Source organism: Bison bison, unplaced genomic scaffold (assembly GCF_000754665.1).
Source record: "Bison bison bison isolate TAMUID 2011002044 unplaced genomic scaffold, Bison_UMD1.0 scf7180017863004, whole genome shotgun sequence".
Classification (NCBI taxonomy): Eukaryota; Metazoa; Chordata; class Mammalia; order Artiodactyla; family Bovidae; genus Bison; species Bison bison.
The window spans coordinates 7,428-33,267 of record NW_011493576.1 but is presented as its reverse complement, the minus strand read 5'-3'; the positions used below and the strand labels follow the sequence as shown (position 1 = coordinate 33,267).

The 25,840-nt window shown below is 45.8% G+C and overlaps 1 protein-coding gene and 1 pseudogene across 3 annotated transcripts; one reads left to right on the top strand and one right to left on the bottom strand.

The window, feature by feature from the left end:
* Positions 1-2,934: 2,934 nt before the first annotated feature.
* LOC104983613 (rab-like protein 2A) lies at positions 2,935-21,649 on the bottom strand. Of its 3 annotated transcripts, none has more exons than XM_010833147.1 (9): positions 21,565-21,649; positions 19,566-19,723; positions 8,819-8,848; positions 7,611-7,690; positions 6,976-7,055; positions 4,937-5,048; positions 4,501-4,598; positions 4,066-4,149; positions 2,935-3,885 (listed from the first exon to the last, which is right to left on the bottom strand). In XM_010833147.1, the coding sequence occupies exons 2-9, from the start codon at positions 19,670-19,672 to the stop codon at positions 3,790-3,792; spliced, it is 687 nt and encodes a 228-aa protein (XP_010831449.1). In that variant the 5' UTR covers positions 19,673-19,723; positions 21,565-21,649; the 3' UTR covers positions 2,935-3,789. The 3 variants fall into 3 exon arrangements, with proteins under 3 accessions (XP_010831449.1, XP_010831448.1, XP_010831451.1); XM_010833146.1 differs by having other exon boundaries at positions 21,368-21,608; XM_010833149.1 differs by lacking the exon at positions 21,565-21,649 and adding an exon at positions 21,368-21,552 and having other exon boundaries at positions 4,501-4,595.
* A 2,883-nt stretch (positions 21,650-24,532) lies between these two features.
* The window catches only part of LOC104983614, a 4,094-nt pseudogene continuing 2,786 nt past the window's right edge, over positions 24,533-25,840 (top strand).

The window sequence follows — 25,840 nt, the reverse complement described above, 5'->3', positions numbered from 1 at the left end:
CAGACATTCTGGACTGTGAAGTCAAGTGGGCCTTAGAAAGCATCACTACGAACAAAGCTAGTGGAGGTGATGGAATTCCAGCTGAACTATTTCAAATCCTGAAAGATGATGCTGTGAAAGTGCTGCACTCAATATGCAAGCAAATGTGGAAAACTCAGCAGTGGCCACAGGACTGGAAAAGGTCAGTTTTCATTCCAATCCCAAAGAAAGGCAATGCTAAAGAATGCTCAAACGACTACACAATTGCACTCATCTCACACACTAGTAAAGTAATGCTCAAAATTCTCCAAGCCAGGCTCTTCAGCAATATGTGAACTGTGAACTTCCAGATGTTCAAGCTGGTTTTAGAAAAGGCAGAGGAACCAGAGATCAAATTGCCAACATCTGCTGGATCATGGAAAAAACAAGAGTTCTAGAAAAACATCTATTTCTGCTTTATTGACTATGCCAAAGCCTTTGACTGTGTGGACCACAATAAACTGTGGAAAATTCTGAAAGAGATGGGAATACCAGACCACCTGACCTGCCTCTTGAGAAACCTGTATGCAGGTCAGGAAGCAACAGTTAGAACTGGACATGGAACAACAGACTGGATCCAAATAGGACAAGGAGTACATCAAGGCTGTATATTGTGGTTACCCTGCTTATTTAACTTCTACGCAGTGTACATCATGAGAAATGCTGGACTGGATGAAGTATAAGCTGGAATCAAGATTGCCGGGAGAAATATCAATAACCTCAGATATGCAGATGACACCACGCTTATGGCAGAAAGTGAAGAGGAAGTAAAGAGCCTCCTGATAAAAGTGAAAGAGGAGAGTGAAAAAGTTGGCTTAAAACTCAACATTCAGACAACTAAGATCATGGCATCTGGTCCCATCACTTCATGGCAAATAGATGGAGAAACAGTGGAAACAGTGGCTGACTTTATTTTGGGGGGGCTCCATACTTACTGCAGCCATGAAATTAAAAGACACTTACTCCTTTGGAAGAACAGTTATGACCAACCTAGACAGCATGACAGTTATGACAACCTAGATATTAAAAATCAGAGACATTACTTTGCCACCAAAGGTCCATCTAGTCAAGGCTATAGTTTTTCCAGTGGTCATGTATGGATGTGAGAGGTGGACCATAAAGAAAGCTGAGCGCCGAAGAACTGATGCTTTTGAACTGTGGTGTTGGAGAAGACTCTTGAGAGTCCCTTGGACAGCAAGGAGATCCAACCGGTCCATCCTAAAGGAAATTAGTCCTAAATATTCATTGGAAGGGCTGATGCTGAAGCTGAAACTCCAGTACTTTGGCCAGCTGATGCAAAGAACTGACTCATTGGAAAAGACCCTGATGCTCGGAAAGACTGAGGGCAAGAGAAGAAGGGGATGACAGAGGGTGAGATGGTTGGATGGCATCACCAACTCAATGGACAGGAGTTTGAGTAAACTCTGGGAGTTGGTGATGGACAGGGAGGCCTGGCGTGCTGCAGTCCATGGGGTCACAAAGTCAGACATGACTGAGCGACTGAACAAGCCACACAGTCAATGGTATTTTGTTACAGCAGCCTCAACAGTCTCTGACAGCAAAAGAATTGAAAACTGCTCATAGAAGCACCAGTGAGCATACATGCGCATGTATAAGCATGTTCATAGCAGCATTATACACAATAGCTGAAAGATGGACATCACAAATGTCCATCAGCGTATGAATGGACAAACCACCTTTGTTATAAACACACTGGAACATTATTCCACCATAAAAAGGAGTGAAGGATAAGACAGATACAAAAGGTCACATCATGTTTTATTCCATTTATATAAAAGATCCAGAATAGATAAAATCCATAGAGACAGAATGTAGACCCGTATCTGCAAGGGGCTGAGGGGAGGGAATATTGGAGAGAAACTACTTAATGTGGAAGGCATTTTACTTCAGTGATGAAAAGGTTCTAGAACTAGAGAGAAGTGGCGGTTGCCCATCAATGTAACTGTTCTAAAGGGCACAGCCTTGTGTACTTTACCATGGATAACTTTGTTATCTAAGTTTCACCTCAGGAACATATTAAAGAAGATTCAAGGGTGGTGTTCCTGTGTGCCATAATGAAATGACCTTTCAGAAGCAGGTGGATCTGAGCAATGTAGGGCTATGTGGCCATGGATGTTGCTGACACCCCACCTGAACACTTTTCCCCTACCTGCTTTGAGTGCTGAACTCATAGCTGCCTTTTCCCCAGAGACCTGCCCTTGCTAAAGCCAGAGCCCCTGTGAGCTAGACACTACACGTCCTCCCTTCCACCTCTTCCTCTTCACACGCTTTGCTAAGTGGCACAAAAATCCTCCTGGTCTCAAAGTGGGATCACCCATGCGGGACCGTCTGCCCTCCAGAGCTCCCTTAGGGAGAGGCAGGCTGAAGCCGGCCCCTAGCAGAGACAGAGAATGGCCCCAGTAACTCAGCTAACCAAGATGTGTTGTCTTCTGGGCTTTGCTTCTATGAGAACTGATGCAAAATGGCTATGCAAGCCCAATACTCATGGTGACTTTTATGGTATTTGAATCATATCTCAAAGAAGCCATTATTTTCTAAACACATTATTCATTTATAATAAAGGATTTTTGTTGTTGCTCTTGTTTTTAAAAGCCTATCTCACCAGGGTAACACTGAATTCAGGTTACATTTCTTAAATTGAAACTGTAAGCATCAATAATTTAAAGGGTAAAAATGTTTGTTCTTGATTCCCAGACAAATACCTATTTTTTTAAACCCTAAATTCCACTGAAATGATCTCTGTGACAATAAGCGAAGTTAACCTGGTCACCCCTGCTTGACAATCACGGCCATCTCCCCCCATTTAACGCAGCTGTTGGTCCACCCATTCTTTTGTGACTTTTTGCTTAAAAAAAAAAAAAAAAAATCCATACCCACAAAGCAGGCACATCAACTCAGTGTTTATGTAATTCAATCTTTATTGTAAAAAAAAATTTTAATGGAAATGATGTACAAGATGATCATAAAAGCATTCTAGTGAGCGACAAGTCCTGGAGATAAATGGAAAAGGTGGCAGGTCGGTTCTCAGCAGCCCTCGCCACCCAAGGAGGCTCAGAGCCCACATCAGTCCCCAGAAAAATGAAATACAGATTTTAAAAGAAGCTTCCTAAAGTCAATTGCTTATCATGCACGCCTTGTGTGTGGCTGTACTGACCGTGATGCTCACAGCAGTGATGTCTGTGTATTAGTCTGCGGCCAGACCAGTCACCTGCTTTCTCTTGATGTTAACAGCAAACTTGGGCCTGTGATCTTGGCCTCGCTGTTCATCAAAGTACTGACCGTATCCAGAAGAGCTCTAGAAAAACTTAAGGAACAAACAGCTCTCTGCTCAAAATCATTCTTAAAATGACTGGTTTAGTTGGGAGCCTAAACAGGAGAAAAGTCAGGAATTAGAAATCGTCCTCTTGGTGGAAAGGCAATGAATAGGCCCTGACATCAGCTCTCGGGGAGGGGGCGGGGGAGACCCCTAAATATCCTTGATGAGACACAGAGAATATTCCCATTCTCTTTACTGCCCCATATGCCCTGTAGGGTCCGTCCCTCATTTGGCTTCAGGGTCTGCTATGGGCCTTACGCCTGTTACTGGCATGTACTGAAGGGTCAGCTTTCCCGGGGCACAGAAGTCAGGGTGGGGGTGCCAATGGGGCAGCTGAGTTTGTATTCGGTGTGGCAGGGACGGCCTGGGAGAGTGCCTCCCCTGAGAGCTGAAGAGCTGCCGAGGGAGGTGGGCCGTGGAGAGGCCTCCTGTGCTCACGAGGGAGACGGGCTCTGCTGGCGGCCCGGCTGCTCCTTGTCCAGCATCTCCTCCTCCTCCTCCTCCTCCTCCTCCCGCTTCAAGTCGATGTTCTGTGAACAAGCGGCGGGTGAGGCCTGGCCTTGCGTGTGCCCAGGTGAGGCTCTGACACCTCCAGGGGCCACGCCAACGAGCATGTGCTGCCTGCCAAGCCAGGTCTGCGGGGCTAGCTCTGCACCCTTACGGAGAGAGGCCGTTCTCTCGATGCCACCTGACATTTGCGCCGGACCTACCTCGAGCTCCTGCAACACCTCATCCATGAAGTCCCGGGAGTTCTGTTTGTAAGACACAGCTAGTCGGATCGCATCACTGAAGAGCTGGGGCAGTGGGAGGGGAAACGAGGCCGTGGGCACCACTGGCCGGGGCTCTGCCTGCCCTGCACCCACTGGCCCATCGTCATCATGCATCCACACGACACTCCACCCTGAAGTCAGCACCTTTTCCCCGTCCCCTGACCCCGTGCTGGTCAATACGCCTTTTCTTCACCAGACCCAAACCATCACCTCCCCTTCTGTCGACACTCACAACGACCCCTTCCTGTCGCTACCAGGGCCCCCAGCAGTGCCGTCCTCACCAACAGCCCTGCAGCCAGCCCTTCTCTCCACCACATCCCCGGAAATGTCAGGCCTTCCCCACCTCACCAGACCGTCTCTGCAGTCTCCTGTTACCTTCACAACGTTGGTACCATCAGCAGCTGAGACAAAGTACAGGGGCAAGGAGAACTTCCTGGCAAAATTGAAACTTTTTTGGGTCATCTTCATGTCTGCTGTAGAGAGAAGGTAGGACATTGGCCTGTCTACCAAGGGAAAAGGAGGGAGTCTTGAAGGGTGGGTCACTGGAGGTCCCCATTCCAGGAAGTGGGACAAGCAGGGACAATCAGCAGACATGTCATATAAAGAGCTCATTCAACTGGGACCTGTGTCTCAAGGAGGCAGGTTGGCTCACGTGGATATTACTGGAAGGGGAGTGATGGCAGGCAGCCAAGGGATCTATTTTGGGAGGAACAGATCACTGGTGGTTTGATGGCCCAGGAAAGGACGACGAAACGTGTGGTGGTGGGTTCCCCCACGAATTGCTGGCACCCAGGTGTAGGGGTGGCCTCACCATCGATCTTATTGGCCACCACAATGCACGGAATCTCCGGCCTGAACTCCCGCAGCTCTGCATACCAGGTGCTGAGGTTCCTGTACGTGATTTTCCTCTGCACATCGAACACCTGAATCAGCAGAGGAAAGAAGCCCAGGCGCGTCGCCGTCTGCACATCCCCCAGGCGACAGGCACGAGCCAGCAAGACGGGCCTGGGAGCTCAGCCCACAGGCTGCTCCGCACGCAGCCCCTCTCACCACAAGCCTTGCCCACGCTTCTCAGAGAATCCCTCAAGAGCCTTCATTCTGCCACCTGACTTCCCTATTTTAACCACAGGTACCATTTTACTTATTGTACCATTGATAAGTCTGTGAATAGTGAACATTTTTTGTTTTCTTAGTCTAATCACTGCCTACCTGTCTTTAAAGCCCCTTTACGATCGTCTTCAATGTCTGCAGAGTACCCTTTCAGCTGTTTTACCTTTAATTATAAACTTTTAATTTTATATTTTAAACTTTTACGAAGTAACTTTTATTATTTTTCAGCTTACCATTTTATGAACTGTTTATAATTTATACTGTTTACTTATTTAAAATTACCAGCAAGAAGCATGAACACTGACTAGCTCTAAGGGCGAGCAGGCCAGAAGTCCTAAGATGCTTCAAGTGGTCGCTACAAGGATCCTTCCAGCTCCTCAGAGGAGCTCCCCAAAAGGTCAGCTGCTTGCCACCAAGCCATCTCCCAGAACGGACTCGCAGGTCCAAACTGCCCCAGCACAGCCGTGGGTCGAGAGAGAGACAGCCCTGTACCCTGCTGGGGCAGCAGGTCTTACTTCTCGGGAGCAGCCGTGCCTGGGGCCAGGGCTCCCCCCGCACAGCGGCGGGCTCCAGCCAGCAGCTGGCTGCCTAAGGCAGCAGCAGGCCTGCTGAGAGGCTCTCATGTGGCACCCCCAGGCCCAACTTCAATAAATGACCATGTTTTATTGAATTCCCAAAAAAGACGTCTTCTAAAATATGCTTGTCGTGAAACCTTGGGGATCTGCTTCATCCTGCCATCATCGCCGTCAGAGCTTTGGCCCCGGTCGAGTTTCCTGAGCCTCCTTTCCTTGTTTTGAGCTGAGGAGGCGCTGCTTAGGCGGAGCAGCACAGCCTTTGCAGACCCACCTCCCTCCAGGGCGACCAGGTCCCCACGTGGCCAAGGCCCCCCCAGCAGGCTGGGGCCGTGAGAGGCACGGGCAGACACAGGCACGCAGGCAGGCTGGAGGACAGAAGAGGGCCACGGGGCTGACAGGCGCGCGTCCCAGGCCAGAGGCCACGCCTGCGGGCCCCAGCCCACCCCGGCCGCCTCCCCCGCCCGCTCCTCTCCTTCTGTCCCTGCACAGCCCGTTGCTGTTTAGTCAGGAAATCATGTCTGACTCCTTTGCCGCCCCATGGACTGTAGCCCACCAGGAGCCTCTGTCCATAGGACTTCCCAAGCAAAAACACTGGATTAGGTTGCCATTTCCTTCTCCGGGGAACCTTTCCAACCCAGGGATCAAGCCTGCGTCTCTTGCACTACCACTGAGCCACCAGGGAAGGCCCCCTGTATAGGTATTAGCATTAAATTCTTGAAAAAGTGAAGAGACTTTGTACCCTAAGCACAAGGGCAGGACAGGGGCCCCGGAGCGGCTGTCTGACTGAGACAACTGCCGGGCAGGGAGCTGCCCATCATGAAGCCCTGAACCTGCTCCTCCTGGTGGAAGGGCCTCCACACACCCCTTCACCCTCACCCCTGACGAGACGCTGGCCCAGGCAGGCTCTCACCCAGAACCTCTGCAGTCTGAAGCCTGCCCTGATCCTTCCCCCGGCACCCAGCCCTGGTGAGGAGGGCTCAGGCCCTCATCCCTTCACCCCTCATCCAGGCCTGCCCGCGCCTCCCTCACCCCTTCACCCCTCAGCCAGGCCTGCCCGCGCCTCCCTCACCCCTTCACCCCTCAGCCAGGCCTGCCCGCGCCTCCCTCACCCCTTCACCCCTCAGCCAGGCCTGCCCGCGCCTCTGCCTCCCAGCAGGCTGCATACCATGATGCAGGCGTGGGCCTTGTGGTAGTAGGAGGCGTGCATGCTCTGGAACCGCTCTTGGCCTGCTGTGTCCCAAAAGTCTGCAACAGGAACACAGCTCTGACTGCCCGAGGGGGTGGAGAGGCGCAGGGCCCGGACACGGAGCATCTCCGCGGTGGCGGGGAGGGCGGGCAAGCGCTCCGCTCACGGCTGTGTAGTCCGCATGTGATGCGCTCAGCGGTGCATCGGGGCGGCCGAGGGAGGCGGGGGCCAGGAAGAAGGAGAACGCAGACAGGAGACCCCACGAGGGGCAGGCTCAGAGCCCGCCCTCCCCCACCCAGTAAGACACAGGGCCCTCCAAGGTCAAAACTAAACCCAATTCCCATGAGTGCTCAGCACAGAGGCCAGATGTGTGGCCTGGCCAAGGGAAAGGCTGTAACCCCACCAAAAGCCAAACCTTTGTGGAAGACAACACTCAGGCAACACCTGTTATTTTCCTGACTGAAGAGAACTGAGGAGAACCTGTGTGCTTCTTTCCGCCTCCCCTTGCGCCTCCCGCCCCTCATCTGAGCCTAGGCCCTTGGTTCCGCCGCCTGACTCTCCCCTCCCGACTCTCCCTCTGGAGAGCTGGGGCGGCTCAGCGCTGCGCTGCTCACCCACAAGGACGGTCTTGCCGTCTACCGTGGCCGTGTGCTTGTACAGGGTCAAGGCGTATGTGGACAGCTGCTGGGGCTGACTGCATTTAGGTTAAGGAAAACAATGAATAAAAAGAGACGCAAGAAAGGTGCTAGGGGTGGTTGCTGGTGTGACGGAATGGAGGCTCGCTCTCCTTTTTTAGAAAGTTATTCAGATTTTAAATTGAATGAGTGTTGCAGACAGAGGACCAACCTCAACCTCAAACATCACAGGCACAATCTCCATGAAAAGTGAGGGGCAGGAGAGGCTGGGATTGTGTCCTGGCCACCTGAGTACATGGGAATACACGCAATGGACTCTTACAGAGCAGCTGTCCGAAGCGGCATCACGTAGTTGGCAAATGCCACTGTGGATGCCCCAGCTCACTATGGATGGGGCTCTTGCAGGCAGAGAGCAAACCCAGCCTTAAGAAGCAACACAACAGCTCCAGGGGAAACAAGCCCCCTCCTTAAGCCAGCCAGCTGACAAGCTGCTGATGAGCGGCAGTTTGTCTGTGTATGAAACCCTATCAGAAAGCATGGGGAACATGACTTTCTGAAGTTGCAAGAAGCTGTGTGGTTTAACCATCAGAGTTGGGACAACACAGGTGGGTGAGCATATAGAACTCAGGAGAAGATGAAGTAAGATACACTTGGACTCTGCCTTGGGAGGCTGAGGTCCGGGGCAGGGAGGAGGGGGCGCCAGGGCTCTTCTTACCCATGGTTCTCAATGGACTCGCTTGGGACGATTTTTACAAATCATCTCAGTTGTCTCATTCCAAACTTGCATAGTAACGACAGTTCAGGAAAGGAGGGTGGGGCTGGCAGATCCTTCTTCAGAAAGTTGATCCACACCAGAGAATTTTTAAATTGTAGAGAGCTCAAGCTCTGAGGTCAGAAATGTCAAGTGACTTAGCCGCTGCCAGAGCTACTGAGGAGGTGGGGTGTCAGTGCAGGCATCGGACGAGGCACGGTTAGCCATCGCACTGCCTTCCTGATATAAAGCAAATCCAGATGTAAGTGAACTTCAGAGTATACTGCAGCACGCCATGTAGGTCAGCTGGTGAGAGACCAGCATGAATGAACGTCTGCACTCGCTCACCTGCCCCTCCCTGGACCCCTAGAGCAAAGCAGGGGCAGGGGCGTGGGGGGCTGAGTTGGCATGGGAGCACTGCAAACTTGAAGGATACAATCCATCCATGAGGAACCTCTCCATGAGTCTGTAGGGAGAACGTGCAAGGTGGTCAGCCGCATCCCTCAGCACTCCTGCCTCCTCCTCGCACTGCTGCACCACCCAGGGGTGGGACCCTTGGAAGCCAGCTGTGGCTCCCCCCAGTTCCTTCCTCAGCTACAAGCTCCCTTTCAAGGACAATGCCCAGGGACCACCCATCCACCCTCTTCCTGACTGGGGCTAAGTTCTTGACACCCTTTGGCTGTAACACTGACCAGCACCCACAGGTGCTTTTCCTGTGAGCAGGGACCGCAGTTTAGGGAATAAACAAATGGTGGTACATCTACACCAGGGACGACCACCCAGCAATGAAACGGAACAAATTACTGATCTACCCCAACCCAATTTAAATGGATCATAAGGGTATTACGCTGAGTGAAAAAGGCCAACTCCTTTTACACAATGTTGCCAAGATGGGGTCACTACAGAGATGGAGTATGTTAGTGGAGGCAGGCGGGGCTAGTAGAGGGTGAAGTGGGGTGGGTGCGGCTACACGCGCAGCCGCGGCCTCCACTGTGCTGGGATAGCTGGGTATCTCGACTCCAGTGATGCTACACAGATCTACATGTGATGAAATGACACGGAATTATACACAGGCATTGAACAAATGCTGATTTCCTGCACTTGATCTTGTACTCTGGTTATTTACGAGCTAACCAATGGAGACAGTAGGTAAAGGATACACAGGCCCTCTCTGTATTCTCTTTGCAACATACTGTAAATCTGTTATTTCAAAATGAAAAGTTAAAGAAAAAACAAACAAACAAATCCCCTCACAGACTGGGAGAAGACACGTGCAATGCCAACCACTGACGAAGAATCAGTATACAGAAATCATGAACAGCTCTGATACCTAAGAGAACACACATACAACCTGGTCCTGAGAATATGAATAGGCAACTCAGATGAACAGCTAACAAACAGATGAAAAGATGCTCCATCTTTTAATGATTTTATGCAAATTAAATAAGATGAAGTAGCACACTCATCCATTAGAGTAACAAAATTGAAAAAGTCACATGACAGTCACAAAGTTAGGGACTTTGTGAAGCAACAGAAATTCCTATACTGTGCAGTAGGAGTGAGAATCTATCATACTACTTTGGAGAGAAAACGGGATAACTCAACATTTGACCTAATGCTAAAACTGGGCAGTTTCACCCCAGCTCTGAATAGAATTTGTGCCCAAGATGATAGGCATAAAATATTCTCTGCAGTACTGTATCTAATATCATAAAAATGATAATTTTTCATAACTGCTCTTCAACAGAACTGACAGATACAGTTTAGTACAAAAAAGTAAAAAAATATTACTGAGTGCCTGCCATATGCTGGATGCTAGGCTAGGCACCAGGATATAACACTGAACAAAACAGATGGAAATTCCTGTCTTTGTGAAGCTTACATTCTACTGGGGAAGACAGACAGACAACAAACACACTCTTAAAATATGTACAGCCATGTGCATGGTCAACGGATTTAGAACAAAAGCATTACTGCAATTCAGCGGGTCGAAGGATTGTTTTTGGAGAAGGAAATGGCAACCCACTCCAGTGTTCCTGTCTGGATAATTCCAAGGACAGAAGAGCCTGGTGAGCTACAGGCCATGGAGTTGCAGAGTCGGACATGACGACTGAGCACACGCACACACAGAGGGGAGCTTTACCAGTAAACGGTGTGGAGACAACTGAATACCTGTGCAGGAAGAAAATGAACCTGGAGGACACTACACAAAGCGGTGGGGTAGGAAGTTCAAGGCGTCACTCCCTCAACTGGTAACTGGAAAAATGACCAGAATCAACCATTTCAGAGCTCTGGAATCTGACTGGACTCAACAGCCAGGAGCGTGCTGGATGAAAGGAGAGTGCTGACCTTGTGCAGAAGACCACGCACAGACCAGCAGCAGCTCCACACCCCGCAGGCCCACCGAAGCCGTGCAGTGACTGGTGCTCCGCGTGTCTGGCTAGCAGTGGAGACGCTGTCCTCAGAAAGTCTGTCTTGCGTGTTGTGATCAGCTGGTAGATCCCCAAGGAGCCAGGTCTGAGCTCTCTCAGGCTTCAGAGGCTTCCCCTGCAACTACTGGAAATTTAACAGGATAGGACTATCCCGTTTTATCTTTTCCATTTTGGAGCCAAATATTTAAGGAAATTTTTATCAGGTCACTGTCTGACCACAGATAATGGAATAGAAATATCAATGACCACACACAAGAAGGAATAAACACGTTGTAAAAAGTAAGGAAAAGTTACAAGTAGACACTCCAGCCCTAAACAAGCAGAAATCAGCCATATCCAAGGAATGGGAATATCTGAGTTCCAAAGTCACCACTGGAGAAGGAAATGGCAACCCACTCCAGTATTCTTGCCTGGAGAATCCCACAGACAGAAGAGCCTGGAGGGCTACAGTCCATGGGGTTGCAAAGAGTTGGACATGACTGAGTGACTAACACAAACAAAGTCTTCAGAGTAAAATACTCAGAATGTCTAATTCTAAACCAGAAAATTACAAAGCATACAAACAGGAAGGTATAGCCTATTCACATGATAAAAAAGAATTTGACAGAAATAATACCTGAAGAAATCCAGATACTTGACTAGTCAAAGATGTTAGATCAATTATCTTAAATATGCTCAAAAAGCTAAGGGAAACCATGGACAATGAACTAAAGGAAATTAGAAAGCAACACATAAACAGAATGAGAGTATTAATAAAGAGACAGGAAATATGAAAAGAAACAGATATTCTGGAACTGAAAAGTACAATAATTTAGGTGAAAAACTCACTAGAGGGTTTCAACACCACTTGAGAAAGCAAAAAACAGTTTATCTTCAGCAAACTTGAAGTTAAGGCACCAAAATCATCTAGTCTGAGAAGCAGAAAGAAAAGCAAGTGAAAATGACCAGTGCCTAAGGATCCACTGACAGCATTAATCATCCTGACACAGGCATCACAGATAGAAGACAGGAGGCGGCAGAGAGGTTATTTGAAGTAATAATGGCTAAAAACTTCCCAAACCTGATGCAAGACATGAATACACACACCTGGGAAGCTGAACAAACTCCAGGCAGGATAAACTGACACTGTTCCACATCACAGGCAAATTGTAGGAACTGAAAGACAAAATCCTCAATAAAATAAACAGCCAATTTCTCATCAGATGCCATTGAGATCAGAAGGCAGTGGAAACATAACTAAAGTCCCAAGGGGGAAAAAAACTGTCAACAAAGAATTCTATGCACAGCAAACTATCCTTCCAGAATGAAGACAAAATTGGGACAACTCCCAGATAAATATAAGCTGACATGGCTCATAAGCAGTAAATCTGTCCTAGAAGAAACAGTACAATGAGCCCTCCAGGTTGAAATGAAAGGATTAAACAGTAATTTGAAGCCACATAAAGAAATAAAGGTCTTCAGTAAAGGCAGCCACAGAGGCAAATATAAAAACAGCTCTCTCATACTCTCGGTTTATAACTCCCCTTTTTTCTCCTATAAGATTTAAAAGACAAATACATAAAATTATAGTTATAAATCTATGTTAATGAACAATTAATGTATAAAGATGTCATATGTGACAAAACAATATAAAGGGAAGGGACAGAGTGTTTGTATGGTATTATAGTTAAATTGATATTCCAATATGCTGTTATAAATGTTAGATATTAATTATAATCTTCAAGGTAACTATTAATACAAAATTTAAAAAATTATATATGAAAGAAAGAGACTCAAAACAGTATACTACCAAAAATCAACTTAAAAAAAAGTGTAATGGAGTAATTGAGAAATAAAACAGGAGACATAAAAAACAAATAGTTAAATGGCAGAAGTAAATTCTTCTTTATCAGTAATAACTTTAATTACTGTTGTTGTAAATGGGAATAGATAAAACTCTCCAATTAAAAGTGAGAGACTGGCAGAGTATATTTAAAAATATGTACCAAGTATGTGCTAACTGTAAGACACTTGCTTTAGATACAAGGTCAAAAAGAGGCTGAAAAACAAAAGGATGATAAAAGATATTCCATGCAAACAGTATTCAAGAGAGAACTGGGATGGCTATACTTCAGCCAGACAAAACACACTTTTAAGTGACAAATGTTATGAGAGATGAAGGACATTATATACCAATGAAAAGTTCAATCTGTCAAGAAAATAGAAAAGTTATAAACATATATGTAAAGAACAACAAAGTTGTTCCAAAATATATGAAGTCAACACTGACACAACTAAAGGAAGAAATAAACAGTTGAACAGTAACACGTTAAGATTTCAACATCCCACTTTCATAATGAACAGAACAATGAAACAGAGGACTTGAACTACACTATAAACCAAGCAGACCCAACAAACGCATACAGAACACTCTATCTAACAACAGTAGAACACACATTCTTCTCAAGTGAACTCAGCTTAGGCCACAAAAATGTCAATAAAAAGACTGAGATTATACAAAGTATCTTTACAAATAAAATGGAATGCAACTAGAATAACAGAAAGAAAACCAGAAAATTCACAAACAGTGCAAATTAAGTCAACAACATAACTGTACGTTTAAAGGCAGTAGATATGAAAGACCAAGCTAAACACAAAGCTAGCAGAAGGAAAGAAAGCATACAGATTAGAGTGGAGATTCGCAGAAGACTGAAGAGAAAGACAACAGAGTATCAGTGTAACCAGAAATTAGTTCTTTGAAGAGATCAACAACATCAACAAACCTTTAGGTAGACCAAGAAAAGAGAGAGGACAGAAATGATCAAAACCAGAACTGAAAGCTAGGAGAGTAACATCAGTCTCATAGAAACAAAAAAATTACAAGTGAACACCATGAACTGCTGCATACCAATAAGCTGGATAACCTAGAGGAAGTGCACAAATTCCAAGAAACACACAAACTACCAGGTTCAAAATGCAACAGAAAATCTGAGTAGACCTATACCAAGTAAGGAGAGTACATCAGCATTCAAACACTCCCTGTAACTAAAGGTCCGGGACTGAATTACTTCCCTAGTGAATTCTACCAACCACTTCATGAACAAACACCAGTTCTTCTCAAACTTTTCCCCAAAACTGAGGAGGGAACACTTTATAATTCTTTCTATGAGGCCAGTGGTACCCTGATTCCAAGACCAGATGACACTATTAGAAAAGAAAACTACAGGCCAATATTTCTCATGACTTTAGTTGTAAAAATCCCCCCAAAATCCACTAGCAGACTTCCCTGGTGGTCCAGTGGTTCAGAACCCACCTGCCAATGCAGAGAACACAGGTTTGATCCCTGGTCCGGGAAGACTCCACGTGCTGTGGGACAACTAAGCCATGCACCACATGAGCCTGCATTCTAGACCCCATGCCCGGTGGATCCAGGGAATTCGAAGCGGGGATGGCATCGGCGAGGATCAGGAAACAATTGTTTAATTAAACGTTAATTAAGGATATAAAGAGTAATAGAATAAGGATAGCTCAGTAGGAAAATTCAGTGAAGAAAAGAGGCTGAAATAAGGATAGCTCAGTGAGGAAATTCAGTGGAGAAAAGAGGCTGAATAATTCAGCCAGAAGGTGAGAGAAAGAACGACATGGGGAGACCAAGTTTCCGCGAACAAGGCCCACACTTTATTTTCCAAAGTAGTTTTTATACCTTAAGTTATGCATAGAGGATAATGGGGGAAGGGGTAGAGTCATGCAGCAAGCCAGGCTTTCTTCCTGCAAACTTATCATATGCAAAAGCTTAGGTGATTTGCATCATCTTCTGGCCCGGAGGCCTGTTAACATTTTAAGACCCTTTCTTCAGAAAACTTATTTTTCTCTAAAGGAGATTGGTCAGGAGCCACCCTCCAAAAGCGTTAGATAAAGTTGCATTCCTACAGAGCAAAGGTGTGGTGGGCTATAACAAGAAAAAGAATTAATTCAAGGGTCCCAGGTTACAAACATTAAAGCTACTACTTACACCAATTATATTAATCAATACACTGCCAGGGACACAGCAGGTAAGGGATATGGAAACTTAGCAGCAAACATTGGCCCAACAAGTGAAAATCCCTTCACCAATACAATTTCTAATCAATCTTTTAACTGCTCAAAGGAATCTGTATTTAGACAGTTTAGAACATCTCATGCCTCTCACAGTTGGGAGGCTCTGAGCAATCACATGTGGCCGGAAAAACCTATTCAGGCAGGCTAGAGGACTTCCAAAGGAGTTTGTAGGTTGAAACACTGTCATATCCAGGAATTATTAACTGGAGCTGTAAGCTAACTCTTTTTTCAGAGAGAGGTAGTGGGGGACAGCCCCCCGTAAAGTCACAGGTGTAGGTGAAAGCACAAAGCAGAAAGTAGGCAGACTCTGGTTTTGGGGGTAGATGCTCGAGAATTTCCAGGGGAACTCCTGAGGCTCGATCCGGCCTTTGCATATGCCAAGCCTCCTTCCTCATGACCTTTGCCATGGGCGGAGCTCGCTCCCAGCACCCATGCTACGTGACAAGAGAAGCCGCCACGTGCAGAAGCCCGTGTACCTCAACTAGAGCAGCTCCTGCTCGCTGCACCAGAGAAAGCCCATGCACAGCAACTAAGACCCAGAACAGCACAAAAAAACACAACCCACTAGCAAACCAAACCATATTAAAGGGATTATATATCATCACCAAGGGAGATTTATTCTCAATATAAAGATGGTACAACTTAAGAAAATTAATCAAACATATATAAATAGAATGAAGGGTAAATTCCACATATTTATCTCAATAAATGCAAGCAAAGCAACTGACAAAAACCAAACACCATATCATGACAAAAACACTCTATAAACTAAGAAGAGAAGGCAGTCACCTCTAGGATAAAAGGCCACATATGAAAACCCCAATGCTGTAAAGAGCAATATTGCACAGGAACCTGGAATGTTAGGTCCATGAATCAAGGTGAACTGAAGTGGCCAAACAGGAGATGGCAAGAGCGAACAGAGACATTCTAGGAATCAGCAAACTAAAATGGACTGGAATGGGCGAATTTAACTCAGATGACCATTATATCTACTACTGTGGGCAAAATCCCTTAGAAGAAATGGCATAGCCATCACAGTCAACACAAAAGTCCAAAATGCAGTACTTGGGTGCAATCTCAAAACCAACAGAAAGATCTCTGTTCATTTCCAAGGCAAACCATTATCACAGTAATCCAAGTCTATGCCCTGACCAGTAATGCCAAAAAAGCTGAAGTTGAATGGCTCTGTGAAGACCTACAAGTCCTTCTAGAACTAACACCAAAAAAAGAAGTCTTTTTCATCATAGGGGACTGGAATGCCAAAGTAGGAAGTCAAGAGATACCTGGAGTAACAGGCAAGTTTGACCTTGGAGTACAAATGAAGCAGGGCAAAGGCTAACAGAGTTTTGCCAAGAAAACACACTGGTCCTAGGAAACACCCTCTTCCAAAAACACAAAAGATGACTCTACACATGGACATCACCAGATGGTCATATCGAAATCAGATTGATTATATTCTTTGCAGCCAAAAATGGAGAAGCTCTATACAGTAGCTGACTGTGGCTCAGATCATGAACTCCTTATTGTCAAATTCAGACTTAAATTGAAGAAAGTAGGGAAAACCACTAGACCATTCAGGTATGACGTAAATCAAATCCCTTACAATTATACAGTGGAAGTGACAAATAGATTCAAGGGATTAGATCTGATGGTCCGTGACATCGTACAGAAGGCAGTGATCAAGACCATCCCAAGAAAAAGAAATGCAGAAAGGCAAATGGTTGTCTGACGAAGCCTTTCAAATAGCTGAGAAAAGAAGAGAAACTACAGTCAAAGGAGAAAAGGATATGCCCATTTGAATACAGAGTTCTAAAGAACAGCAAGGAGAGATAAGAAAGCCTTCCTCAGTGATCGATACAAAGAAACAGACGAAACCAAGGGAAAGACTAGAGATCCCTTCAAGAAAATTAGAGATACCATGGGAACATTTCATGCAAAGATGGGCACAATAAAGTACAGAATTGGTATGGACCTAACAGAAGATATTAAGAAGAGGTAGCAAGAATACACAGAAGAACTACACAAAAAAGATCTTCACGACCCAGATAACCACAATGGCGTGATCACTCACCTAGAGCCAGACATACTGGAATGTGATGTCAATGGGCCTTAGGAAGCATCACTACAAACAAAGCAAGCGGAGGTGATGGAATTCCATTGAGCTATTTCAAATCCTGAAAGATGCTGCTGTGAAAGTGCTGCACTCAATATGCAAGCAAATTTGGAAAACTCAGCAGTGGCCACAGGACTTGAAAAGGTCAGTTTTCATTCCAATCCCAAAGAGAAGCAATGCCAAAATGTTCACACTACTGCACGATTGCACTCATCTCATATGCTAGCAAAGTAATGGTCAAAATTCTCCAAGCCAGGTTTCAACAGTACATGAACCGTGAACTTATAGATGTCCAAGTTGGATTTAGAAAAGGCAGAGGAACCAGAGATCAAATTGTCAATATCTATTGGATCACTGAAAAAGCAAAAGAGTTTCAGAAAAACATCTATTTCTGCTTTATTGACTATGCCAAAGCCTCTGACTGTGTGGATCACTATAAACTGTGTAAAATTCTGAAAGAGATGGGAATACCAGACCACCTGATCTGTCTCCTGAGAAACCTGTATGCAGGTCAAGTAGCAATAGTTAGAACCAGACATGGAACAACAGACTGGTTCCAAATTGGGAAAGGAGTACGTCAAGGCTGTATACTGTCACCCTGATTATCTAACTTCTATGCAGATTACGTCATGCGAAATGCTGGGCTGGATGAAGCACAAGCTGGAATCAAGACTGCCTGAAGAAATATCAATAACCTCAGATCTGCAGATGACACCACACTTATGGCAGAAAGTGAAGAGGAACTAAAGAGCCTCTTGATGAAAATGAAAGAGGAGAGTGAAAATGTTGGCTTAAAGCTCAACATTCAGAAAACTAAGATCATGGCATCCGGTCCCATCACTTCATGGCATCTGGTCCCATCACTTCATGGCAAATAGATGGGGAAACAGTGGAAACAGTGAGATACTTTATTTTGGGGGGCTCCAAAATCACTGCAGATGGTGACTGCAGCCATGAAATTAAGAGATGCTTGCTCCTTGGAAGAAAAGCTATGACCAATCTAGACAGCATGTTAAAAACCAGAGAGACATTACTTTGCTGACAAAGGTCCATCTGGTCAAAGCTAGTTGGACCATAAAGAAAGCTGAATGCCGAAGAATTGGTGATTTTGAGCTATGGTGTTGGAGAAGACTCTTGAGAGTCCCTTGGACTACAAGAAGATCAAACCAGTCCATCCTAAAGGAAATCAGTCCTGAATATTCACTGGAAGGATGGATGCTGAAGCTGAAACTCCAATACTTTGGCCACCTGATGCAAAGAACTGACTCACTGGAAAAGACCCTGATGCTGGGAAAGATTGAAGGCAGGAGGATAAGGGGACTACAGAGGATGAGATGGTTGGATGGCATCACCGACTCAACGGCCATGAGTCTGAGCAAGCTCCAGGAGTTGGTGATGGACAGAGAAGCCTGGCGTGCTGCAGTCCGTAGGGTCGCAAAAAGTCAGACATGACTGAGTGACTGAAGTGAACTGAACTGATGAAAACCCCAGAGTTAGCACCACACTCAGTTGTGAGAGACTAAAAGCTTCACCTCAAAGTAAGAAATAAGAGGATGCCTGCTTTTGCCACTTCTATTCAACACAGCACCGAGAGTTCCAGCCAGAGCCCTGTGATGAGAAAATCGTTAGTTTGAGTTTCTTCCTAGGCATTTTACAGTGACAGCCCTGCTCCACCTAAAGTCTGGGCATTGAGATGAAGGCTTAAGTTTAGGACTCCTGCTACAAGTTCCTGTTTTGCTTTTCCCAGGGCATCTTTTAAAATAAACAGCGTTGAGGTTGAGAAAAGTTAAGTTTCCACTGTGCCAACCAGCAAAGCCCCTAGGGAATTATTCACAGCTCCCTGATTCCAAAGATATGTTAATAACAGATAAAAGTGGAAAACACGGTGGAACTGGGGCTCGCAGGATATAAGACTAAACAAGGTATCTGGTCAGGGGCAGAAATGGATGTGTGCCCCACAGCCCCAGAAACCGACAAGCAGGCTCACACCTGTGGAGACAGACTGCTGCACTGCAGAGCCTCGCTCAGAGTCTCAGGGGAGTCCCACCTGTGCACAGAGGCGCTGCATGTGATCAAGCCAACCTTTACGCTGGTTACAGTCAGTCATCATTTCTATCCACTCTTCTCAGTCAGTTCTTCCAAGAACATTTCCTCACCACCTTTCTTCAACCTGCTGCTGGTTATGCTAGTCACACTTTTTACACTTTCCTCTCCCCGTTCCCACTGTGTGCACCTTGAAATCTCTCAGCCCACAGACAACACACAGGAAAACCTCAACTCTCACCTCACCAGAACTGCTCCAGCAGTCTGCCAGGACTCACCTGGCAGAGAGGGTAAAGCTCACCTCTCTCAGTTCTGACTCAGCCCTCTCCAGCCCTCCTCCCCAGACACACACAGCTGCTGATGGAAGGCTCCCTTGTTCCCCCACACCTGGGCTCCCTCACCACACCCACAGAAACCATGCTCCTCTGTGCTTCTGGAGGAACAGAGGCACAGGTTCTGCCTCTAAGAACCCAGATCTGTTCTGGGCCTGGCTTTGCTCCCCTAATCCTCCAACATACTTGGACTTGCCCACAGCGCTGTCTCCCAGGCAGATGATTTTCACATTGTCATCAGCATCGTATTTCTCCTGGTCCAGCTCACAGGGTTTGGCTTTGTCCCTAGCCATTGGCTCCTGGCTGTAGAAAGGGCATCAGCTCAGGGGAGGGGGATCTTGTCACTGCAAAGATCAAGAAGAGGCTGTTGGTAAAGAGATGAGAAGTCCCCTCAACCAAATTCCCTTCCTCTTCCTGGACAGGGGAGACAATGACCTGATGAGAGAGGAGCCCCAGGAAACACTATTCTGTTCTATTCACTACCAACCTGGCTAGCACTTGCTGAACCATGGCACTGTAATCTTGTCCCCAACAAGATCTTCTTAGAGTGGTTTACCCTGCGTCATCTGTTTACTACAGCTATGCTCAGGACCACAACTCCCACTCCCACCTGGAGAGACTATTCTAAAACCATGTTGAAGTTTTACAAGTTTTATGTACAAACATTTGCTCACTTGTGAAGCAGGGGCAAAAATCAACGTTTACATCACATAATCAATTTGAGACATTGTGTGGGCCTGAATTATCATCGCGAATGACAGACCACACAGCCAAAGACGTCTCTTCCGGATCCTCTACCTCATGCTTCTCACCTCCACCTCATTTTCCATCCTACTGAAATCAGTAGCTGTTTTTCCCTTTCCCAAACCTGGCATTTCTAGGCCCTCTTCTCTAGGGTTATTTCAACCTCTACTAGTTTCAAGGATCTCCTAAATGCTGATGATGCCAAATCTGCATCTCCACAGAGACCGCGAGCCCCTCAGTGCCAGACTCAAGTATGCAATTGCCTACCAGGGTTTGACTAGCAAACCACTGCACACAGGCAAAAATGACCTGTGAAACCTAAGCCCCGCCCACCCCAAACTCACTCTTCGCATCCCTTGTTTGTACATCACCAGACACCCAACGCCAGCACCGAAGTGTAATATAATCTCTAGCTCTATTCCACTATCCTCATGTCATCACGCCCAAATATATTAATAACTTCACAAACATTACTGAGACTGTGCCACAGTCCACACTCTGAGCTCAACGATGCAACAATGCAGCTGCAGCGCCCACACTTACTCAGCCTTAAATACCGGCAGATCTTGCACAAGACACGAAGGAAAACTCTACTGTGCCAAGAGCTATGACAGAGGTGCACACAAGGGTGGAAAATACCAACAGGACCCCTGAGTTTCCCTGACCGCAATGCTATTGCTTCTGCTCAGGTAGGGAGGGAGTCAGCCTTGTTCACCGAGGCACCCTCAGCCTCAAGAGCAGTGACTGGGAAGTGGCAGATGCTTAATAAGCATAATAAGGGGCTGCCCCTTCCACCTCCACCCTGCAGCTGGAGCCAAACGCAGCCAAATCTATTCTCGAAGACCTTCAATGCTTGTCGATATTCTCGCGACCCACTGGATAAGCTCTCTTTCACTCAAGTAGTTTTCGAGCACCTCAACCTCTTGGCCAGAATGGGCTGCCCTCGCCTCCCTCCTCCCACCGTTGCTAGAATCACTATCCCGTTCTTTCCCCCCCAGGCCCTCCGTCCAGCTGCAGGCCCGAGGACGGCCTTGAAGGGGCGCTTCCCACAGGCGAGGCCGCCACTCGCGCCGTTTCGTCATCTCGGCTGTTCCCGAGCGAGGACTGGAGACTAGCGGCGCCGCAGGTCTGTCCGCCCACGGCCAGCCGCCCTCAGGGCCCCTAGCCGCCCTCGGAACCCGCCCGTCCCGGATTCCTTCCACTATCGGACCCCGACAGTCAGCCCAAGGCCCACCGCCCCTCACTTGGCGTCCAGCTCTGCCAGCGTCCCCGCAGCTGCTACGCAACCGCTCAAGGACTTCAGGAGGGCTGCCCGGCCGAAGGCCTGAAGGACCCCGGGAGGCTGGCTCGTGCGATGCCGGGCCGGAGAACCGCCGGTGAACCAGCATCCGGATCAGGCCGGCCTGGGGTTTCCAACTGCCAGAGTCTGGGTGGGCTTCACCTGGGGACTGAGCCAGGATCCAGGCGGCTTTACGTCTCGGGGAGTGAGTGGAAAGCGGGAGTCCGGAGTCTAGGGAAGTGGGCCTGAGGCGCGGGGCGGGGCCTGAGGCGCGGGCGAGGCCTGAGGCGCTGGGCGGGGCCTGAGTCGTGGGGGTGGGGCATGAGGTGTGGGGCGGGGCATGAGGCGTGGGGGCGGGGCATGAGGCGCGGCGCGGGGGACAGGCGTTGGCCACTGGTAGGCGGCTGAGGTTAAGAACCGGAGTCTCCTGCATTGCAGGAGGACTCTTCACCAACTGAGTTATCAGGAAAGCCCTGAACAACCCTAGAATCTCTATATCCGTATAGAGATGGCATCTCATATACATAGAGGACTGATTATACAATGGATAATGCAAGAGACAATCTTATAAAATGGGCAAAATAAATGATACAGATCAAAACAATGATTAGTATAGCTAGTTGTCATCCGGTCGAAATAAACCATTAAGTCCACAGGAGAGCGTAGTGAGAAAAACATGTATAATCTTTGTTTTCGAAAATATACTGTAGCGATTTGTTGATACCTACTTAAGTATGTATCAGCCTATACATACTCATGTGCACTGGTCTAGCCTATTTCAAGTCCAATCATTCCAAACATAACCCTCCAATTTGTTGCAATTCTATCTAGTCATTTGTCTCAATTTTATAGCAAAAGGACAGAAACCCTAGTGCATTCATATAGACCAAAGATGCTAGGATGGCTCAGTCTAATGGGCTAAAAGTACATATTTTGTCCAAATTCCAGAAAATTTTATGCCAGTGTCTATTGTTTGTTTTCATATCTTATTCAAGCTTCCATATTGTATTTAGTTGCATTGAGTAGCATCAGCTGCATGCAACAAGTTCTGATAAATTCTTTTTTCATTTTTATTCTGTTACAAATATTTTCTAATTTTCCTTGTTATGGCATCTTAGATACACCCATCATTTGCCAGTGGACATTTAATTTCCAAATACATGTGTTTAAAGTATCTTTGACATTAATTTCTCATTTTGGTATGTATTTCTCATTTAACTGCTTTCTTCTCTACAGTCACTCTCTGTGTTTTTTCAGTCTTTTAACTTTATTGAGACTTTCAATGGCTGAGTCAAAGATCTCTCTTGGTAAATGTCACCTTGCACTTGAAAATATGTGGCTTGTTTTCAAATATCTCTTGACATTAATTTCTAACATAACTGCACAATAATAATAGAACAGACTTTGTATGACTTCAATACCTTTAGACCATGAAATTTTTGCACCCGACTTTATGTCCCTGTACGTTCCGGTGTTTCCTGGTTTATAGTCTTTGGGAACTTGAATAGAGTTTGTGTCCTGCTGTTGTATGCACGCACGCTAAGTCACTTCAGTCACGTCCAACTCTTTGCACCCCTATGGACTGTAGTCCAGCAGGCTCCTCTGTCCATGGGATTCTCCAGGCAAGGATATTGGAGTGGGTTGCCATGCCCTCCTCCAGGGGATCTTCCTGACCCAAGGATCAAACTCCTACATTGGTAGACAGATTCTTTACCACCAGCACCACCTGGGAAGCCTGAAAATTTATCTGTCTGGGTGCATCAGGTCTTAGATACAACATGTGGGGTCTTTAGTTGTAGCAAGGACTTTTAATTGTGGCGTGTGGGATCTAGTTTCCTGATCAAGGATTGAACCCAGGCACCCTGCATTGAAAGCAAGGAGTCTTACCACTGGACCTATAAATCTTAATTATGTTGAATTGGTTCATAGTGCTTTTCAGGTCTATTGTATCCTTCTACTTTTCTGTCCATGCATTCTGTTAAATTTTGAGAGTTTGATATTGAAACTCCAACTAATTATCTACTTAAAAAATAATTTTAATATACAGTAGAATTGTGTGTAACTTTGTTCTGTATTTTCCAAGTCTCCTGTAAATGTGTTACCATACTTTCATAATTTAAAACGTTTAAAAAATACATTAGCAAAAAAAAAGCAATTGAAAAGTGGGCAGAAAAAAAAAAGAAAAAGAAAAGTGGGCAGAAGAACTCAATAGACATTTTTCCAAGGACAAAACGCACATTAAAAAAAAAAAAAAGACGCCATCAGGCATGTAAAAAGATGTTCAACATCACTAATCATGAGGGAAATGCAAATCAAAACCAGAGTGAGAAATCAGCTCACACAAATCAGAATGACCATCATCAAAAACAACACAAATAACAAACGGTGGTGAGAATGTGCAGAAAAGGGAACTCTTGTGCAAGTAGGTGGGAGTGTAAAATCGGTGCAGCCGCTGTGGAAGACAGTATAGACCTAAAAAACCAAAAATAAGCCATATGACCTAACATTTTTTCTTTTATGAGCCTTCTCTGTTCAGCAGCACAGTCTATGGAGTACATACATTCTTGGTGAGAATTGTAGGTCTCATCTCAAATTAGTGACTTGCCTTTACAACTATACTTATATTTATTTTATTTCCATATAAGGCACTTTAAAAATGACCTTTCTAGTGGTATATTTTAGAAAATTTTGAAAGAGATTTTAATATAACACACTATAATATTTTTTATTTTTAAAGATACAGTCTTTTTAATAATATCTCATGATGAATTTAACTTGACAGTTGAAGCATGATGTGGTAACTATGTTATACTGTTTAATTCACAGATTTAGGACAATGTTTGATTTTAAAAATATAACTAAGGTGAAAATAAAATTAAGTATAACCAGGTGAGACTGCATAGTTATGAGCAGTAAAGCACCAGGAAACAGTGACTGAAAATATAAACTTCTCTCTCACCAGTGGTCATTCATCACTTTGCTTTCAGAAGCCTAAAAGAAATTGTCTTCATTGTTTCACATCCAGTCTGGTAAAGCTAGGCATTTCTTAGCTTACTCAGTATAACCTTGAATCGCTGAAATAAGTGAATCGAAAGAGCCAAAGGTATTTTCTTGTCTGAGACAGCCAAAGATGAACATTTTGAGGATTTCCTCACAGAAGTCTACCTTGATAGACTATCAGGTACGCCTGAAATCAGTTTCCACGGGCGTTTTATATTCTTGTAGTATGAGTTCCAACCTATGCTCACCACTGTCTACTGGACATCTCCACTTCCAACACTGGTCCAATACTAACAAATGTCCGTGGATACCGAAATAGAAAGAATGCTGCTTGTTCAGGAAAGTCAGCTGCGGAGATGCCTAACTCCGTGGGGCTGCAACCAAAGCCGCACACTACGTAACCACGGCAGCAACGTGGCAAGTGCCTCAGCACGCCTCCGCTCAGTGCTGCGCCCCGTCCCACGTGCCAGACGAGCCCGGGGACGCATGTGTGGCGCTGGTCCACAAAACCAGCCAGCAGTGCGGGCAACGGCCGATCTCGTACTTTTCTGCCCTGCTTTTCTCCATTCCTGCATCCTTTAGGATTTAGTTGATTTTTTTGTACTGTAACTTTTTTTCACTTTTTAAATGTTTAAATGTATATATCAAGATTAACCATTTTAACTCATTTCTAAGTGTACAATTCAGTGACATTAAGAACATTCATATGTAACCTTCACCAATGTCAATTCCAGAATTTTTTTGTGATCCCAAATAGAAACTCTAACCATTAAGCAATTGTTCCCCATTCTGCCCTCCCCTAAGCACTGGTAATGCTAGAAAAGTAATGCTCAAAATCCTTCAAGCTAGGCTTCAGCAGTATGTGAACAGGGAACTCCCAGATGTACAGGCTGGATTTAGAAAAGGCAGACGAATCAATGATCAAATTGCCAGTTTGATCAACTGAACCATAGAAAAAGCTAGAGAATACCAGAAAAATATCTACTTCTGCCTCACTGACTACACTAAAGCCTTTGACTATGTAGATCACAACAAACTGTGGAAAACTCTTAAAGAGATAGGGATACCAGACCATCTTACCTGCCTCCTAAGAAAGCTGTATGTGGTCAAGAAGCAACAGTTAGAACTGGATATGGAACAATAGACTGGTTTCAAATTGGGAAAGCAGTACGGCAAGGCCGTATATCATCACCCTGCTTCTTTAACTTCTAGGCAGAGTACATCATGCGAAAGGGCGAGCTAGATGAAGCACAAACTGGAATCAAGATTGCCGGGAGAAATATCAATAACCTCAGATACGCACATGACATTATTTTATGGCAGAAAGCAAAGAGGAATTAAAGAGCCTCTTGATGAATGTGAAAGAGGAGAGTGAAAAAGCTGGCTTAAAACTCAACATTCAAAAAACAAAGACGATGGTTTCTGGTCCCATCACTTC

Coding starts and splice junctions, on each gene's coding strand:
- LOC104983613 (XM_010833147.1), bottom strand. CDS start 19,672: ATGGCTAGGGACAAAGCCAAACCCTGTGAGCTGGACCAGGAGAAATAC. Junction 8,849..19,565: donor AGCGCTGTGGGCAAGTCCAA/GTATGTTGGAGG, acceptor TTCTCCCTACAG/ACTCATGGAGAGGTTCCTCA. Junction 4,599..4,936: donor GGTGGCCAATAAGATCGATG/GTGAGGCCACCC, acceptor TTCTCTCTACAG/CAGACATGAAGATGACCCAA.